General features: G+C 41.3%; 1 protein-coding gene across 2 annotated transcripts in view; it reads left to right on the top strand.

Annotated features, from left to right (window-relative positions):
• The window catches only part of LOC115397842 (protein unc-13 homolog B-like), a 169046-nt gene that overhangs the window by 50579 nt on the left and 100884 nt on the right, over positions 1 to 17583 (top strand). For both annotated transcript variants that reach the window (XM_030104323.1, XM_030104322.1), the window contains exons 10-11: positions 6317 to 6607; positions 6796 to 6883. In XM_030104323.1, coding sequence (XP_029960183.1) covers positions 6317 to 6607; positions 6796 to 6883 — 379 coding nt within the window. The remainder of the gene's footprint in view (positions 1 to 6316; positions 6608 to 6795; positions 6884 to 17583) is intronic.

The following is a 17583-nucleotide window of genomic DNA, read 5'->3' as shown; positions in this document are numbered from 1 at the left end:
GAGTACGCTGCCAGTTACTGTTCACTCTCAGCACAGTCCGACGATATCTACACCTGTGCATCACACTATGCAAATCACACCAACACAGCTGTCTCCTGTTAGCCATCATGCTGTTGATGCTGCAAGAACCACCACCCAAGTTATGCAGCAAATAAGCCCACAGATTCCTCCTTCTTCAACTCACTCACAATTTGATCCTGCAATGAAACTGTCAAATGAAGATCTCATCACCTCTGAGCAAGGAAGCCTTCCTCAATGTCCCGCTACAAAACCAGAGTATTTTGCTCAATCTGGACCTGTGGTTGTTGAAAACAAACAAACTGCTCCCTTGTCAAATGAACTATACAAAGAATACCCTGCAGTCATCCCAACAAAGTTGGCTCCAGCATCATCATACAGTCCCGAATCACAACACAGTGGACAAGATGCAGTTGTAAGTGATTTTAATGCTCAGACAATTGAGATTAGACCACACTCAGTAATTACCTCCAATGAAACACCACAGTGTACTTATGAAGGCAACTTGATAAAAGAACTGAAAGAGACAAGAGCATCTCCTACAGTAATATTGCCGGTTGATAATTTGACAGCGCCTTCACAAACATCAGATGTTACATCACATGAGAATATCAAAGACGCTTCGTCCATCACAACTGCTGTGACTGAAAGTTCAGTGGAAAATAACCAAACTGAACAAACAGAGTCTATACCCATCAACGCTGTAATCGGGGACATTTCTTCTGAAGCAAACGTGTCAAAAAATCTTCAGCCAAGGTCAATTTATATTGGCATTAACAGTCCAGGAGAAAGTCCTTATACAGAAGCTGGAATAGGTGGGCCACAGCCTTACGTCCGACTGCCACATATTTTTGTTTCTGCAGCAAGTTCACCAGAAGAAGACAGCAATGAACATGAACTTGTTGAATGTAGCAAACCTGTCCTCCCAGAGGTTGGTGTTTCTGAAGATGCAACTCCCACTGAGGTACCACTACCAGAGTGTAAAGATTCTGTACCAGGTGAGGCTATTTCCCAACCTGTTGTATCTAAGGATGAAGAGATTACAGAACCCAGTGCAATTGAGGCATCCACTGAATCAGAAGAAGTCAAATCCTCCTTGCCAGAGATGGAACAAACACTGATGGCATCAGATAAAATACAAGACAATGAACAAAACTCAGAGCAAAGCCTAACAGACCAAGGTCCACATGCAGAGACTGCTATATCAGAGGTAAAGTCAGATATGAAAGAGGCTCATGAGCCCCCACTGGAATCGCCTTCAGAAGATGGAGGATCTTCCGCTCTTGATATTACACCACAAGAAGTGGTTAAAAGTGATGATGATCCAGCATGCCAGCTGGAAAGCTCAACTTCAGTGATGAGAGAAGCAGAAGATGTTAAAACTGTTGAAAGTCCAAATGAGAATAAAGAAATTGCACCTTCAGCTATTCAACTACCTGATCAAGCTGACAGGTTTGAAAGCTTGTCCGTAAAAGAAGGACCTTCAGCATCTGACGTGAAAACACCCGAAGAAGCCAAACACCCGAATGACAAAATCGAAAGGGATGACGGCTTATCTGCCACTGAGCCCAGTCCTGTAGCTGTAGCAACAGAAGAAAGTGCAGGCTCCAAGGAGGATAGCATTGCTAAAAAAGTTGATGAGCCTGAGGCGGAACAGCCTAAAACTGGATTATCAATACTCAGTGGCATTCTTCCTGGCTCATCTACTAAAGACGCTCCTGGATCAGGATTACTGTCCATGTTTGGTGGGTCAAACACCCCATCATCACCTGGACCTAAAGATGCACCTCCTCAGTCTGCTTCACAAGAACCCCTAGGAAAAGGCTTGTTCTCTATGTTTGGTGGATCAAGTAGCCAGCCACCTGCTGCCCCAAGAGGTCCAACAGTTGCGAGTGTAAGACCTAGAGGTCCTCCACCTAAAGAACCTCCAGGAAAAGGCCTGTTTTCCATGTTTGGGTCTTCTGCACCTCAGCAACCACCCAGTCCACGAGGTCATCCTGGGAGTGGTCCTACACCAAGAGGACCTTCCAGTGGATCTTCTATTTTTGGTGGAATCCTCCCAGGTTCTACTACAAACAAAGAAACCCCTGGTGCTGGTTTGTTTTCCAAGTTTAGCGGTCTTAGTGCCCAACCCCCAGCAGGACCAAGGATGCGTCCACCGGGAGCAGCTCAACCAGGACCCATCAGTTCAGAAACTCCAGGAAAGGGATTGTTTTCCATGTTTGGTGGACAAACTCAGCAAGCAACAGAAACACATCCTGCAGTTTCTAAACTACCTGAATCAGAGGGGGGTTTTAAAGTGTCCTCTGTCTTTTCACTGGGTGGAAATTCTGATGGAAACAAATCCAATACTGGATTTGGCCTATTTGGAATGTCTTTCTTGGAGGAAACTAAAACACAACCAGAGAAGATTGTTGATGCCAAACAGGAAATTGCTTCAGATGAAGTGAAGCCCCAAGATACCCAAACATGTCCGGAGAAAGCAAAGAAGGATCATAGTCAATTAATTGAAAATGCACCTTCAGAGCCATTTTCTACCTCTTCAATTAAGGCTGAGGTCGAAGTAGGGCAGACAGGCCAAGACTCAGCCCAAATCATCACCAGTAATGCTACTGAACATTCCACAAATCAAACAGATTCACAAATACAAGTGGACAGTGTTGCAGCTGAAATACTTAGCTCTTCTTCCGGAAATGCTTCAGAGATAGTTGAAGTGTCGAGAACAGACATATTAGATGTGACTAGTAATCTGCTCGAAAAAGAAACACTGGAAGAGCAACATGGTCCAAAGTTAGCCGATGAAACACAATTGAACCTCCAAGAAGAGGACAAAAAAATTCAAGATGCTGCAGATAGCAAGGAGAAGGTCGAACCGGAAATGAAAATCTTTGAAATTCAGAAGTCAAGTGAAGAAGGGGGTGTCTCTGTGATGAGCACATTGGAACAAACTGACATTACGCTCATCCCAGAGAGTGGCACAGATGACAATGAGAAAAATACATGCAAAAGTGTTGTTGATGTGGCCCATGTGAAAGAAGCTGCTGATGGCAAGACAGAGGAAGAAAATACAATTGAACAAGTGAAAGTGTCTGATGAGAAAGACTCTGCCCTTACAGATTTGGAAACATCTTCAGTTGAACCATTAGGAGTTACAATTCAAGAACAAGCTGTTTCAGAAGAGGTTGAGAAATTAACTGACGCGTCTTCAGAAATTATTGAAGAACAAACAGTTGCTGTTAAGAAATTATCCGAAGAGTCTTCAGTAGTTGACGATATAGCACAAACTACAATCTGTGATACAGAAAACACAACTCATGAAAAGGTTGTTGCTGATAGTCACTCTGCTACTCCAGAAGTAGGGGAATCTACAAAAGATTCACCTGGAGTAGCAGGTGATTCAGTGGCAGAAATGATTCCCAAAGCTACAGAAGAATTACCAGTGAGTGCAGCTACTGCAGTTCCAGAATCCGAGAAATCTACTGAAGAAGACTCAAAAATCACTGCTGATGAAACTGCAAAAGAATCTGAGACAAAAGTAGGCCATGATTTAAGTGAAGTTCCTGCAGCTGATTCAGCCAAAAGTGATGAAAGTTCTATTACAGTGATCTCATCAACATCAGAGGAGAAACCTGTTGAAAGCAAGTCACTACCACCAGCTGGTCCTCTACCACAGCAGCCAAGGCCAGGTATGGCCAGACCACCTTGCCCACCAGGACAAAGGATGGGAGCACCAAGAATGGGAGGTCCAAGAATGACCGGGCCAAGAATGGCTGGTCCACGGCAACCAAGACCACAAAAGCCCCCAGAACCTGCCCCATTTTCTGGCTTTATGTCAATGTTTTCTACTCCAAATGCGCCAAGTAAGCCACAAACAATTGGTGGATTTTTTTCAAGTTCTCCTGGTTCGCTTTTTGGCTCATCACCTGCTCCTCGTCAACCACAGCCTCAGCAGCAACAACAGCAACAACAGAAAAGTTCATTTTTTGGTCTTCCAAGTAGCATTGCGCCAGAATCCCTGACTAGTGACATATTAGGCATTTTCAAAGGACCTGAGACAACAAGACCTGAGGAATCCCAACAATCTACTGCAGAATCTGAACATAAAGACTCTTCTGAAAACACTGATAAGACAAATACAGATCATACTGATATATCTAGTGGTGAGCACGTTAAAGCTGCTGAAGACTCTGAGGTCCCTGAAAAGGGGTTAGTGGAGGAGGCAGAACGAAAAGACAAAGCAGTGGCAGAAGAAAACTCTCTTACTGAGGATACTATGAAAAGTCCTCTCTCTGAGAAACAAGCAGAGGATAGTCAGCCTACCGAGCAATCAGAAGTGTCCAATACTGCAGCCTCTGATAAAGCTCCACCAGCCACAGCTACTGAAACAAAAGACATGTTTGGCTTTATATCTGCAGCTGCTGAGGCCACCTCTATTGGATCGCTTTTCTCAACCACTCCTTCAAAAACACCCCAGCAAACAGATGGTGGCCTTTTCTCTGGATTTAAAGGTCTTTCAGCTGGTATTTTCCAAGAAGATAAATCTGTTGGAAAGGAAGAAACAACCCCTGCTTCTTCTGTATTTGGCATGAAACTTGGTTCCATGTTTGGAAACTCTGAGTCACCAAAACCTGAACCTGCTCCTCCAGTGGTCACAGTTCAGCCACAGCCTCAAAGTCAAAAGCCTACCGATGAATTTGATGAGCCAGAATCTGACAAGCCCTCCCCAGGTTCTGGTGACACTGAAAGTGCAGATGCCAGTGATACAGAAGGACCAACAGAAACTTCAAAAACTGGAAGCTGTGAAACTTTAACCCAATCACCAAATTCTGGCTTCCCCTCAAACACAGTTTCTCTAACAGAAGGCTTGGATAAGCCTCAGTTAACGATTACCCAATGTGAGTTAGAAAAGAGTGAAGCAGACCAAGCTGACATCCCACCTGCAGTTATGGAAACAGATGAAGGAAAGGATCTATTGACAACGGAGGCTGCGAAAAGGCTAGTACAATCTGTAGGATAAATGGAAGCGCTCATTTATCGTACTAATGTAGATGTCATCCAGCTTCCCTTCCTGGTATTCATCTCCCATTATTCCTTATATCACGCCTTTAAAATATATTATTAGACTAACCCTAACCCTCGACCTGTTTTGTGTTTTTGTGTCCTTGTAAAATGCCAAAACACATTGGTAGCACTCCTTTAAAGAGATCTGGAAAAAAGAGGAATGTAATTGAGAACATAATTGAAGAAATTGACAGTTTAAATCAGCACTTTCTCTTTATTTTCCAAGTTGCTACAGGGGATTCTTTGATATATATATTTTTGGGGGAAAATGGGGAAAATATAAATCAATGGGAGACAGTGATACTCCTTAGTCTTGTGGTCAGCCAGCCCTCCTTTCTCTGTCCTTTGCAGTGCTCAGACTTACTTCCTGCCCTCAGCTAATTTATTTGTGTGAATCAGACTCTGATAGATTTATGGCCACGTGGCAGTGCACACTGCGAAATCAGGCCCAACGCTGAAATGAGAGGAACAGTGAGAAGTCATTTGGCCCACACCCAACACAATGTAAATCATGGCTGTTAATGCAAAGAGCTACTTTCCTCATTAGGAGTCTCAATCCTCCAGCAGCCACTCACTCCTTCTGAGTTCATGATTTATGATTGTTATCAGGTAGGTTAGGCAAAATTCCACAGTGTCTGTAACCTTTTAGTTTAGATCTTAATGAAATGCGACAGGAGTGAGCTGTTTCCACCAAAAATTATGGATTTATGTGTACAGAGTTTTAAGTTGACCCTACACATTACATTTCTGGGAATAAAGTTAATGAAGCATCCAGTTGGTTTTTGAGTTTTGGCAGTTTACTGTTGTTCATTCCAAATGAATTCAGCCACAGTTGTGCTTCTTTCACTGATGGTTGCAAATTGGTAGTTTGGGTTGCCAACTCATATCGAAATTTGATAGAGACTGAGACGTTGAGATTACATGCTGTGCTATGCTGGGAATACTCATTATTTCAGCTTTAGATCTTCACTTCATGACCATAGATTTCCTTATAGTCAAACTTAATGTCATCCCTCATCCTAAAACCTTGCACTTGCCTCGTCTGCCTTCTGTTGTATTTTCTTGTCATCCCATTCCTTTAAGACTTGCCTAATTTTTCCCAACTGTTGTTTTAATAAATGAAATTATTGATTTAGAATGAGTCATATGAATACTCATTTTAGTAGTACCTGCAAGAAATTCATTCTGAAAACATGACAGCATTTTTTTTTAACATGATAATTTCATGTCTGTACAGTCCACCAGACAGCAGTCACTTCGACTCGTCAGGCAACCTCAGCCCGGTCAGCTCCCAGCTCAGCTCTGAGCCTGAAGAACGCAGACAACCCGAATCCGGCCTTCCTTGCAAACCTGCCCCGCTCAACAGTACGCCGTCTCACTGGACCGAGGAGGAGGAAGAGGATGAGGAAGAAGTGGAGAAAGAGGTTCATGCTGAGCCTGAGCCAGGTTCCAACAAAGACTTGAAGGACTCGTCAGTCATCCTTCCCAAACCGACCTTGGACCTTGATGACAACAGAACCAAAGCCTGGTATGAAATAACAGTGTTTGTGTTGTGAAGACCAAAGAATAAGTTCTTTTCAGCTTGTTGGCAGCTTGTAACCAACTTCACATTCTGACGAGTGAAGTTTGATAGTTGAGTGGATGTCAAGAGTTCACTGTTTTGTTTAATTCATTCTTTGATTTTTAACCAAAAAACATTTTGTTCTTTTTGATCAGTTTCTTTGAAGATGGCCTTCCACCCTGTTCTCCATCCAAAGTCCGTTGGCTGAAGGCGTACAACAAAGTGAGAGTCCAAATACTCGAGGTAGGAAAACCTGGTTTCTTTATCTTCCCTCTTTTGTCTTCTTTCACATGCACAAACATTTCAACTCTACACACACACACACACACACACACACACACACACACACACACACACACACACACACACACACACACACACACACACACACACACACAGCTGATGTGATTTATATATATACATTGACATTTACACTGCTGTTTCTCTCTCTCTCTCTTTGAATCTCTCTGATACACTTTGTGTGATGCTACTTTCTCTTCCTGTTTTCCTCCTTGGGTTGGTTGAGTTTCCAGTCATGCCTCAGCAATTTACACAGATTTGGAGTTATTGAAAGAATTCTATTTTGATCTGAAAGCGTACTTTCACCAGTTGGTCATTTAGACCTGACTGTCAGTATAAGGAAGAGGTGTCCTCTGTGTGAATACCCAGAACGTTCATGCTTATTGTGATTGATCAGTGACTAATATTGAGCTGCTTTGCTTTCTACAAGAACGCTCTGTTCTTGTAGAAAGACACACCAAGCCTATGCTTTATGCAATGTTTTGTGATGAAGTCCTTCATTTCCTGCAGTTGCTGCAGTGTTACTAAAGTATATGGCCTTCACAAAAAGCAAATTACATTTCTAATCAAGGTTGCTACAAGTTCACATCTGCTGCTGTTGGCTGGTTTAATCACACCTTGTTTGCACACTCCTCCTGTTGACTCCTCTGTGTTTATTGTGGTTCTATTCATTCAGCTGTGATTATATTTGGGACAAAACATTTTTGATTTGCTATATCAAATGGTGAGTTTTCAAGGAGGTTCAAGCCCAAGTCATCTTCCTTGCTAAGCAAACTTCAGGTAAGACCTGTTCAGTACATGACCCTCTTATTCAGACTTCCTATCTTAAGTTATCGTTCACTCCTCTCTCTGGAATGAAACTCTCCCTGCTTAAGCTTCAAAGCTGTTCAATTTTGGCACACCTCTCAGAAGTGGCTGATCTGATAGAATCAGACATCTTGAAATTAAAGGAATGTTTTTCACTTGCAGTCCTCTACTAATGCTGCAAAGCAGAAACAAAAGGCAAAACATTTGCAGCTTCGTTTATTTTATTGCTGCTTGGTATGTCTTAGAACTGGGTCAAAAGCTGTAGTTTCTGTTGTTTCAGCATTGTACCATTGCACTTTGAACTGGTAAAAACAATGACAGAAGTTTTCTGGTGGTATTTTTTATCACGATTGCTTAAAAAAAATGTACAAAACAGTCAATATAGTACACTACGTCTGTCACATCCTGTTTTTCTTCTGTTTGAACTCTATCGACGTGCTTTCTCAACTCAATCAGAAAACACAAGAGCTCATTTGGAAAGTTTATTTTGGCGCCATTTGCACGACAATGTTAAAAGTGAAAACATCTTTTTTGCGTTTTAATTTCAGAAAAGATACCCACTTGCACAGCTATATGTCGAAAATGATGCCCGTTTACATTGAAACAGCAAAAATGCTGAAAACGATGTGGTGAGCATGTTGTGTCATCGAGTTGATGTGGTTGTTTCTGTAATGAAATCACATGATGCAGAGAACAAAGCTTGACTAACAGTGAATACGCGTACATTTGTATGGACAGACGGACAAGATGGATTGCTATTACAGGTGACTCTGAACTTTAAAACCATCAAGTTCCAGGAGATAGTGGTCTGGGCGTCTGCCAGTGTTATTGATCATCTGCTCACACATGTGCAGGAGAACTATTGGTTAAAGCTCCAGTACACCTGTGCAGAGTTTACTCATTTGCTCTCTTTTCCACATAGTTGGAGCATTTTTGAAAAGTTGTATTTTCAGTGATTCCGAGTACCATCATTTTGTAAACAAACCCCCAAAATGCAACTAAAGTTTTCCATTTTCACGTGAAAACGTGTAAATGAAGCCTTAGATTTGTTGAGTCTGCTTATCTGTTTCTTACTAAAGTGTAGAACAAACCCGTCACACTATATTCTGTTTAAAACACCGAAAAGGAAAAAAAAAAAAAAGTCTACTTGGACTCCCAATTGTTCCAGGCAGCATTACATGTTGTTGGGCTGTTGTGGCTCTGCTTGGTCCAGACATCGAACCCCAATTTGTTCCCAATGGTGTGTGAGCTGCTTCCATGGCAGCTGCCACCATTGTTGTCAAATGCGTGTGTTCGTAATCAGCCCAGGCCCGCTGCTGAGAACACTCCGCACCAGTCCCTCCAGCATAACCAATAACAATGTTTTTCCAGTGACGTGCAGTAAAATAAATCACACAGCATCAGTTGTTATTGTCTTGAGGCAGGAGGAAACTTCAGGTTTGCTGCTGGCCAGCAGTCATCCCCTTGAGAACAAAAATAGTCTTTTTGTCTCCAGCAAGCACTGTGCCATGGCAACGATGTTACATTTCTATGGTAACGCAACCTTCCATTTGTTTATGATTAGGGTACCATTGCTGTAGCTGGTGGCAAGTGTGTGTAACAGTGAAACTGTAGCCTTTAAATAACTCGCTCCAAGTTAGGTTTTTTCTTTTCTACTCCTATTCCGTCACAAAAGGAGTATACAGCAGACATGCTGCCACTACTTCATTATCTTCTTTTCGTATTAGAGACAGAGTTTATGGAGAGCAGAGATGAGTGCAGGGTCATTAATCTGCATAAAGCAGTCTGAAAGTCGTGGAATATTATTAAGATTTTACAAACCCTAAAAGTCAGCAATCAATTAAACTGAACACTTTTTTGTTCAGTAAAGTGCAGCACAAAGTGCTTTACATGGTAAAAACAAAATAAAAGCAGAGTGATAGTTCAATCCCCTCCCCGGTTCTTTACTTGATCAAAGATTTTACAGATAGTGCGAGTGATTTTGACACATGGTGCTCTGTCTTAGCCTTTAGGATTGACAAAATAAACTTCAGCCTTGTCCTGTAGGAAATTTTCAGCAAATTTTATGTCATTTAATATCCAACATACTTTTATAAAGATCATACACTACATTTGTTTTCATGAATCCCTGAAGAGATTACTCAGAATCTGCTGACTTCTGGTTGGTGTGAGGACAGCAGATTCCTCTTCTGAGGCTCAAATTGTAGATTCAATTCAATTCAATGCTGAAAACGATGTCCTGAGATCATCGACTTTCTCTACTCTGTTTGAATAAAGTAGTTATTTAGCTGTAAGGTAATTACAGTGGAGCACAGCAGATGAATAAGAAGCTGCTTTTTTACCCAATCCCTGGTAAACAGGATTAGTCTTGAGTCTGGATTCAATTGATTCACTATGTTCTGGGCTTTTATTAGACCTCAGACAAAACAGAAATTATACCTCTGTTGTAGGTGTGGGCAGTGTTATCCTGTAGAATGTCGAACTTAGCCATTTAACAATGTCACAACTTTATTTTTACATTTTGAAAAAAATCCTCTTCTAGTAGCCAGAGCTTTTATTTCTCTCAACTGTAGCTGCACCAGGCTTTTAATGGAAGGAGGCATGTATAAGAGAGAGGCTTGTATTTTAAAATTTTCAAAAAAAGCAGGAAGATCTTTTGTGTCAGTTTGAACCCAGTAAAATGTTCTGAGATCATTTATTTTTTCAATCAATGTGAAAAAAAATTAAATCTCAACATTGACTTTAATGTTTTCTGTCCCTCCGCCATTTTTACCGGACGTATGTAATACACACAGTGGCCATACCAGGAGGACTGGCGCTGTAGCACAGACTACTGTCAGTACAGCGCCGTAGCGCTTCACAGAGAAAAAGAAAAAAAAAACAGGCTTATATTGGGAGGCTTTCTTCAAAGATGCACCCGGTCATCAAAGGAGACGGGCTTTTAATGGAATACAGGTCATTGTTAGAGGATTTACGGTAAGAGAAAAGAGCTTGGAGCTGCTCTTTAGAGCAGACATGTTCACAATAAAATCCTTTCACTGCTTCCTAAAAATGACCTGGTATCCAGTGGGGGGGGGGGGGGAGAACTGAAAAAAGATTGACACATCCTCCCCTGACCTCTGACCTCTGACTCCAACCAGTGAACCAGCCCAACAGTGGTGTGCTGATTATGTCCACTGGCATATGGGATTAGATGTTAATGTTAATGTATTCAAATCAAGGAAACCAAAGCTTGGGCTCCAGTGCGAAAACCTGTGCAGAAAAAGTAAAAGCAGATTAAAAATTGTGAAATTCAGTCTGTTTGGTTTGTTCTTTTGTGCTCCCAAAAGGGACAGTTATCTTGTTTTGTGCACGTTTGGCAGAACTGGAGCCATTTAAGCATGAGTTGAGAGAGGAGGCGACTAAAGGCCTCCACACACTACAGGATAATCGGGCCGAATTTTGCCCCGATCCTCTCCTCCCGATCGAAGCCGACAGGGTCCGATTGTCGGGAGTATGCAAATGAGTTCGGGTCCGATCTTCGTGTAGTGTGCGGTTTGTTCCGAGAGATTTTTTCCGGTCGGAGCCTCTCGGGAGGCGTCGGAAGGGGAGATCGGAGATAATGAACATGTTCAATATTTCCGATCGCAAATCCTGTAGTGTGTGGTGCGCTCCGAGAGGCGCCGATCAGCTCTGAGTAGAGCTGTCCACACCCTCGAAATAAAGCTCTCTGATTGGATGAACAGCTCCGTCTCACCAAGGTGCCGCTGATTAAAAAAAATCCCCCCGCAGCTGTCAGAGCTGGATGAATATATGTCTGTGAAATATATTCACTATATATGACAGTGAAACAGAAAAGCCAGAGCTCTAAACTCAGCTGTACAGAAAGTGATGGTTAATCCTGTCGCTCCTGGATGAACCGTATTTCCTCCATTCAGACCCAAACTCCGATCTAATATCTGCATCTCCGCCAGTCCTGCAATAATCCCAATGTTTTAATTAATCTCCGTTATTAACCATCACGGAAGAATGGGGAAGAAAAAAATAATAAAAGACAAAAAAAAACTTTCCACTGATTCCGTGCCCTCAGAGACAGAGCGGACTATAATGAAACTTTCCTAATCAACGTATTTTTACTCTGATTTAAACTATCAAATCTGTGGACATAAAGAATGATTTAAAAAAGATTTAAAAAAGTAGCTTTTATTTGACACGGTCTGCTAATAACTTTATTCTACTGCTGCACTCGGGACTCAAAAGTAAAAAAAAAAAAAAAAAAAAAAAACACAAACAGATTAGCTAATAAGCTGAATTATTATTAAATGTAAATTATAATAAAATGATCTGAACCTATGTTTCCCTCTTCTGTACTGGAACATTTAAATTTTCTAACAAGGTGCTGACAGTCCGTGTTCCGTGCGCACGGCGGGTGGGGGTCTGCACTGAAGGAGCGATACCAATGTGAATGAATGAACTGAGGGAACGAATGAGTTCTCCACTTATTATTGAAAGTGGAGATGAATGTAAAAACAGCAATGAAGGGAAACAGCACAAAGTCACGTCGGACGACGTGAGATTTGGAGGAGTGAGGAGCCGGTTCTCGGCTGAAGAATCTGCAAATGTGCGGTCTGCTCCGGAGTGACACCGCACACTAGACGATCAGGAGAGGAAGATCGGGTACGATCTGTCCTCTGCTGTCGTGTAGTGTGTGGTGTCTGAATCGGGGAAGATTGAAAAAATCCTGTAGTGTGTGGCCGGCTTAAGAGATGTGACATATGACCCCAAAACTGGGCCAATGAGTCTGCTCATACTGAAGAAAAAAAAGAGACTTTTAATATGAGCGTGAATCAATGAATTATGAGTTCAAAAAGCATGGGAGCGAGCTGTGGGAGACTCATGGTGAAGCAAAGCAGGACACTCTTTGTTCTTTTTCATGATTTTCCTCTGCAGCACAGATTTAAAGCGCATTCTGCTGAGTTGTGGAGGTGTTTGGAGGAGGTCTGTTTTGTGATCCATCAGCCACAGCTGAGAAAAACTGAGTGGAGCACAAAGATGAGTTTAAGTGGATTATGAAACTTGGTAGGAGTCTGAGGATTTTTGCTACTTGACGCATTTTTTATGAAATTCTTATACACTTTCAGAGAGGGGTTTGAAATTCAAGATATCAGTCAGTGGATCATCTGAGCGTGGTAAGGCACTGGTTTCTAACTTCTTTAAAGAAACTTTAAAAATATGAATTATGTAAAAAAAAAAGTGAGAGGACTTATCTCTAGTAACTAGATTCATATTTTTTTTTATCTTAATTCAAAACCCAGTTCACTACTGTTTGGGTCATTTCCTGTGCTCAGTGTCTGCCTGCAGTCAAAATGAATGCAGAAGTCAGACAGAAGGCTCCGTCTGCATCTGGAGCCTGAAGCGTTGTGGAGAAATCACCGTCTGATAAAGCAGCTAAAACGAGGCAAAAACAAACATCTAATAAGGCGTCGTTAACATGATGTTTTCTGTTGGAGCAGAAAGCTTCTGGGTGACGACAGCAGTGCAGAGAGCCACTGAAAACAACTTTCTGAGAACGGCTCCTGAAATGGAACTTTTCTGAAATGCTGCCACAGCGCACGCGCACCACGGCCGTAGTAAATAGTTCTTCTGCACATATGCATGTATTCGGTGTTGAAGTTGTTGGGTTAGATTGGTTTTATGTGTTCCCGGGTAACTGATACGCCTGTGTATTTTTACATTTTTAGGGCGTTTGTTTCATACTGTTTAAAGTTAAACTGATTGGTATTTTCAAAAATATAAAAATAAAACAACTCATTTCCTAATTTCGTAGAGTAATAAAACATTTGTAGATGACGTGAATAGTGAAGTTCAGTAACAGCTCTCAAATCTTTGTGAAACAGTAAAACCATTTCCCGAGTATCGTCTGTAGTATTTGTAGTAACAGAAACAGATGTATTTCTTGTTTCGTCGGGTTCCACTAATTACCTGAATATACATCTTAGAATGAATGTGAGATGAGATTCTCTCCTGTAAGTTAAACAAATGCACTGCACCATGCTTTGGTTTGACGTTGGAATCTCGATACGTAGATGTTGTTTATACTTGGAAGATCTGTCGATGTGGTTGCTTCTTATACGAGAACGATCCTGTAACGACTTTCCATTATCAAAATATTTCTACATAAAAGAAAATTGTGCAGGACATAAATAACTGTAAGAGTAAATTGTCTGCGTGGGAGTCTGATCTGAGAACATATCCCTTTAATGACTCATGCACATAACATTCTGGCAATTTTATTCAGCTCTCAATCAAACCGGTAAGTGATCTTGAGTGTGATTTGTCCTTAGCCTTTTTAAGTATTTGCTCGTTTAGGCCACTGTGTTGCATTAACTATTTTTTCTTCCCATTCTTTGGTTATTTCTTTATTTAAAAAATGAAGTGTTTTTCTAAAATGTACTCATTTGAAGGAAGGTGCTCTGGAAACTCGAAGCCTCCTACCAGCTTCCATTGAAAACACAGCACAGAAACGTTCGTGTTGGCCAGAAAGTGGGCAGATAATAGATGTGCTTATTTACTGCCGACACTGAAAAGTGCCTGGCAAAACTTTGACCACCTCCAATTCAAGGCTCGGAGACACAAATGTAAGAGGAGGATTCATCCACCCCGGCGTTGTTGAGCGTTGTTGAGCCCAGCCTGAGATCGCATTGTTGATTTTCAATCGTCCTGAGAGCCTTTCAGAGCATTTATCTGTCCATTAGGTCCTCTCCATGGAGATCCTGCCTGACCCCTGGCACAGTGCTGTGCAGTAGTGAAGGGCTTCGGCTGTGGAAATAGGCTTCTCTTGTCTGTCTGTGTTCACTTTGTCGTCCTTTTTAAATGAGTGAAGGTAAAATAGATGAGTCGAGGGCAAGGAAAACTCGGTTAAGCTCAGCCCAGAGAGGCAGCACAACAAAAGCTTCCTGCTTCCTGAATTTGTTGTCATGGGCTTCATGTGAAGGACTGTTTGAGGAGAATCAGGTTGAAGGATAAAAAATGTTTTTCCAGACGTTGTTTGGGTTTGCTCCTTCAGAGAACCCCTGGTAATACCACAGTGTTGATTTTCTGTTGATGGATTAATGATGAGCACACGACTCAACACAGAGGAGATTTTTCAGTGCCGTACTGGGCGCTGGAGGCTTGTGTGGAGCTTGCATGTTTTCTCTGTGCATGTGGGGGTTTGCTGTGGATACTTAAAAAAAAAATTTAAAAATTCCAAAGTGATTGTCTGTTACACATAAGGGTGAATAAATGTATGATTTTTCACTTGTAGAGGTCTCAGTGCTGGGGTTGGCTCCATCCTCCATTTAGATGGAGATTTCATTATTGAATATATACATGGATTAAACTATTTCAACTCAAAATTTGCCACATCACAAAAAAGTAAGTGAAAATAAAAGAACAATACTTATTTTATGACAGCATTGTATTGTTTTATTACCAATCTAGAAAACTTGAAAACTTATGAGTTGATCATTTTCACCGTAAAATATTCTCATGTTAACAGACTCCCAAAACACGACTCTGCTTTGACCTGTGTGTGTGTGTGTGTGTGTGTGTGTGTGTGTGTGTCTGTGTGTGTGTGCGCGCGTGTGCGTGTGCGCTCTGTGATCAGCTTGAGACAATCAGTATTTGACGTTTTAAATCAAGCAATAACAACATCGTAAACATCACATACGTCCTTCAGCGAACACACACATTCCCGTAACTGAGGGATTTCTGCTCGGCCTGCTGCTTCTCTGTAGGCCAGGATTCACACATCAAACCCAAACATCAGAGGACAGGAGGGGCAGCCGGAGCCGAGTGTGTGGAGAGGGATGGCAGGAGGGGGAGGAGAAAGACGAGAGGGACGAAGCTCAGACCCACAAGAGTCCAAAGCCTCTCAGAGAGAAGTGGGGGGTAGGAATCACAATATCAGCCAAACATGGACATGCAGTATTTTATATTTATTATAAAACCTTTCAGTTCACACATGCAATCTGTCACACTTTCTGTAACAAAAAGACTAAATATATCAATATTTGTTTAAGGAAACATAGTTCATGAATGTTAATGCTGTTAAATATTAATGCAAAATTACGAGATTGAGTTGTTTATGTGAAGGTTGCTAAGACGGAACTACTTACTAAACATGGCGTCTGGGCGTAGTGATTTCAAAAGAAAAAGTAGTTCCCAGTATTTGCTTCAGTGTCGTAACGCTACAATATTATTTGTCGGTGTTCCACAGCGTAGTGAATGTGCGGATTATAACGTGTCCACCAAAGTGTTTTGGGGTTGTTGGATTGTGTATTTGATGAGTTTGACAAGGGGGAACAAAAATACCGTTCACCTCCATTTTTTCCGTCCCGAAAACCTTCCCTGACTCGCCTCTGAATAAACAACAGCTCGCCCTCACAAAAACAGTAAGTATGCTGTTCGAAATGACTCAGGAATTGCGCTAAACGGGCCAATTTGCCAAAATGTTGAAGTATCCCTTTAAGGGACTGTTGCTCTCCTCTTTAGCCTGCAGCACACAGCATCCATAACATTTAAGAATGCCAGTTATCACAGTCCTTTTTTTTTTTTTAAATCAATTTAAATGTTCGCACCTCATTAGTGGTTGAGATTCTACTCACATTTGTAGAAGATGTATTTCCAGACAGTAGTGTGTTCTCAGTACAATGCTGACTGTAGGCAGGAGGATCGATCCATTATTCTACTATAACAATATATATTATGGTGAATATCACAAATCCTCCTTGACATTTTATTGTTGATAAAGAAAGCACAAATAAATAAAAAAATGCAGTTTTTATTTCAGGAATTATTTGCAATCGTGTAAATGATTTTAAAATATTTTTATGACTGACAATGTTGGAAGATGAAATGCTTGTTTTAATTTAACTGGAATGAAAGAGTGATCAGGAGTCGTTTTGCTGGAGATCTGAGGATGAGGAGCTACATCTACCTCTGCATGGCTCACATTACCCCGGGCGGTGTTACTTTGTCCACATTCACACAGCAAAGTTTCAAGTGAAAGCGCATCGTTTCTGCTTTTTTATTTCAGGAAATATTGGTGTTTACAGGTCTGTTTAACAGAGAAATAGCAGAAAATGCTCAAAAGGATGTCGTTAGCATTTTTGGCCATGGGTTGTTAATGTCATGGTTTTTTTTTTTTTTTTTGGTTTTTTTTTTAATGAAACCAAACACACTACAATACACTATAAACTTTAATGAAAGCGAGTGCAGAGCCGTTCGTATGTACAGACGATGAAGCTGTATCACGGTGACTCGGTCTAAATCTTCTGAGTCTCAGGAGAATCTGGACTGGGAGTCATGATGCTCTGGAGGCAAACGTTGTTGTTATTTCTCATCTACCCGTTCATGTGCAGAATAACTACTCACCTCGGCCATGATGTGCCTGCGAAGTATGTACGTTTTGAAAAATTGCTTCAGAGCAGTGAATGCAGAGCATCATATAAACGGACACCCAAAACGCAACAGATGTTTTCCTTTGTCGATTTAAAATGCCGTGTATACAAGCCCTTAGTCCCTGCGTCTGTATATGTGATATTTATACCGTTTAATTAGTTCAGTAACCTGTTTTCAGGTGGTTAATATTTGAGGTTTTAATTTTCAGAAGGAAAATAATACTGATTTATTTTTGCTTTACACTGAATTCCTTGAAGAACAATTCCTTCAGTATTAAAAAAAACTATTTAAACAGGAATTTTATTGTCTTGTTTTTTTTTTCCTAGCTGTTTCTTTGTCATCGTCATTATTTTTTTACTCCAAGACACACCATGATAGGCTTGTTGACAGCCTTACACACAGACACACACACA

Source organism: Salarias fasciatus, chromosome 12 (genome assembly GCF_902148845.1).
Source record: "Salarias fasciatus chromosome 12, fSalaFa1.1, whole genome shotgun sequence".
NCBI classification, from domain to species: domain Eukaryota; kingdom Metazoa; phylum Chordata; class Actinopteri; order Blenniiformes; family Blenniidae; genus Salarias; species Salarias fasciatus.
This window is presented reverse-complemented; position numbering and strand designations above follow the sequence as displayed.